This window comes from Triticum dicoccoides, chromosome 7B, assembly GCF_002162155.2.
Source record: "Triticum dicoccoides isolate Atlit2015 ecotype Zavitan chromosome 7B, WEW_v2.0, whole genome shotgun sequence".
NCBI lineage: Eukaryota > Viridiplantae > Streptophyta > Magnoliopsida > Poales > Poaceae > Triticum > Triticum dicoccoides.
The window spans coordinates 65,778,282-65,781,307 of NC_041393.1; the positions used below are offsets into that span (position 1 = coordinate 65,778,282).

Genomic DNA, 3,026 nt, shown 5'->3' on the forward strand with positions numbered 1-3,026 from the left:
TCTATTCTGCTAATATTAACAGAATAACTATTCTGCACACCACTTCCGCACTGCACGCTGAACGCAAGTGCACGTCATTCTTTGAACCAAGTGTGCTGCAGTACTCACAAGAGTGAACTTCTCGTCGAAAAAAACAACATGCGTTATTTTTTCGGTACTGTTTTCACTCTAATTTTTTAACAGTTTATCGGAATGAGGCGTGTAATATACTGTTGAAAAGCTATGGATTAGGCGCAACTTCGATATGTTGAACACTTTTCGAGATTCCACACGGTTTAAGAGCAGTTTTAAAAATGGTGCGGCCCATGACGAGTGGCGGCGAGCGTTTTTTCGCGATTTCTTCTAAGCCGCTCGTGGGAATGAAGAAAACTATACACCGTTGGATAGATATCATCGATGCGCATCTTTTTCATATATAAATGTTTCTCTAATTCTTTACGGTTTAAGAGCAGTTTCAAATTTACTAAATCGCGGAATTCTGTTTTTCAAAAAAATTCAAATTTTCGGTACTGTTTTCGCTCCAGTTTTTGAACCATTTGTCAAAACGAGGCATGTGATACGCCGTTGGAAATCTACGAACGAGGCGCAACTTTCATATGTTGAAATATTTTTGAAATTCCTTACGGTTTTAAGTTAATTTTGAAAATCGTGCGGCGGACGACGAGTGGCAGCGGCCTTTTTGGCGATTTTTTTTGCAAAGCGTTGGTCGGAATTATTAAAACGATACGCCGTTGGAAAGATATCGACGATACACAACTCTTTCATGTAGAACACTCTCTTTAATTCTTTATGGTTTAAGAGAAATTTCGAAATTAACAAAATACGGACACTCTGTTTTTCGCGACACCAAAATCGACGTGTGCATTGCATCAGACAGAAAAATGCACTGCTTCGGCCTGAAAACCGCACTGCATCAGACGGGCTACCGAACTTCATTGTTTTTTTGTTGGATGTAATTTTTTCCAAGAAGAGAAGTGAATCAAGCTTCACATTGTGCGTAAGTGAACCGCAACACTATTGAGAAGTGAACCACATTACTTTTTATTGCCGTTTCTGTAATATTTTTCTGCACTTACGAGATGAACATCATAAGGCGGCCGACCGCACTGCTTTAGACGGAAAACCGCACTGTAAATGTCTACAAAGGAAACTGCATTATTACTTTTTTTTTTGCTAACATTTCCTTTTTGTAATGTCATCTAAACTGCGAGGCCGAGTGTAGTAAACCACATGCAGCGACGAAGTGCACTGCAACTCCCAATGCATTTTACCTTTTCTTAACACACGACCAAAGGAGCGAACCACATCAACTCCCAATGTATGTTACCTTTTCTGAACACACGACAAAGGAGCGAACCACATCGCACAAAGGACGAACCTCTCCAAGAGTTACATGGGTCGGACATCGAAAAAGAGTGATATATGTATACAAAGGCAACAATTGGACCGCTCTATCAAAATAAGAGAACAGCCACGCGATGGCGAGATGAACTGCTAAAAAAAGATAATTTGCCCCGCTTAAAAATACAATCAGGTGAACTTCTCATGCACTTCTCGTGCGCCGTGGGGGCTCGGACGCTGGAGAAGGGCTCGGGTTACCGCAATGCCGTGGACACCGCACTGCACTCACGCACAGCGAACTGCATTTTTGGTCGTGGAGGGCTGCACGCAAGTTTTATCAACTCTCACATGGCTCGCAAAATCTGAAAACTCTGAAAAAACTGGACTGCACATTGCCAAAATCTAAAGAAAAAATGCAAATAAAATAAGTGGATGGCACGCCCGCTACTGCTCTTCCATCATCGCCACCATTTGACGGTGGATTTGCCATGGAGGAGACCACCTCCCCACTGCCGTTGCTGCTTCACAGTTTTCTGGTCACCATTGAGAGGAGAGGAGAGGACGTGGAGGAAGGGCCCCGACCCGCGGTGAACCTGCACGCGTAAGAGATGAGGTCAGAAATCGGTGGCGTGGCGAAATCCATGAGGTGTTGGGGCGGCAGTGCATCACCAGAGCTGACACGGATCCTCCTGCTCGTTGCCGTTGTGCCTAGGAGCCGCAGCGACCTCGCTGTAGAGCCTCGATTCAGTGTGCCTGAGGTGGGGGAGGCAGGGCCGCCCAAATCCAACGGAGAGAGAGAGCACAGAGGGAGGTGTACAGGTGTGCTTGTGACATACGGAGAAGGAGGCAACGTACGAGCGGCGGTCGACATGGCCGAGCTCGCAGGAGGCCGTTGGCCACAGGGTTGGACGGGGATCTGACCCGAGCACCATTCTCCATGGGGGCGCGACGGAGGATGGAGAAGGTTGTTGGGGCGGCGGGGGTGGCTGGTGACGGGTGGATCCATGGGGGCAAAGGGTTGGTGGCGGCGCATGGGCCCCGTGGCGGTGGAGGGGATGGTGGGGTGGCTTCTTCCCATGGCGGTGGAGGGGATGGCGGGCGGAGGAGGCTTTGGAGGCCGGCCGTGGCAACCGAGCTGCACGGGGCAGGCAACCGAGCTGCACCGGGCTGGCAGCGCGGCTAGGGGAGGAGACCTCGCCAGAGCAGGGGGGCTGGACAGGAGCCGGGGCGGCCATGGATCTGAAGCAGGCGGGGCATGGCGGGGAGGCCGCCGTGGGTAGCAGGGGATCCACGCACGCGGATGCACGAGGTGGAGAGGAGCGCCAGTGTCACCTGGATATGGTTGTAGGCGGCGGCGCGACGGTCGTGTCGGGGCAAGAGGTCGCCGGCGGTCGCGCATCTGGGCTGCTCGGACACCAGGGGAAGGTAGTGGGGATGGGGCGGAGTGGATCCAGGATGGGCCGGCGCTAGGTGGGGGCGTGGCGGCGGTGGGAGGTTGCCTCCATGCGGTGTTCTTGGTGGGCGGAACCGGGGTGGAGAGAGGTGGCCGTGGGAGGAGAGAGGTGGCCGTGGTGGGGTGGAACCGGGGTGGGGGATCGTGTGTGTGGAAGGGAGACGGGTGCGGGTCCTGCGGGGAAGAAGGTGGGGTGGATTGGGGGTCTGTTTCCAGTCCAGTAGTATGGTTC

The 3,026-nt window shown here is 51.8% G+C and overlaps 1 protein-coding gene across 1 annotated transcript; it reads right to left on the reverse strand.

Annotated features, from left to right (window-relative positions):
* Positions 1-1,479: 1,479 nt before the first annotated feature.
* On the reverse strand, positions 1,480-2,923 carry LOC119342176 (SH3 and multiple ankyrin repeat domains protein 1-like). The gene is made up of 2 exons (XM_037614013.1): positions 2,011-2,923; positions 1,480-1,934 (listed from the first exon to the last, which is right to left on the reverse strand). Exons 1-2 carry the CDS (start codon positions 2,574-2,576, stop codon positions 1,865-1,867), a joined length of 636 nt encoding a protein of 211 aa, XP_037469910.1. The 5' UTR covers positions 2,577-2,923; the 3' UTR covers positions 1,480-1,864.
* Positions 2,924-3,026: the final 103 nt, after the last annotated feature.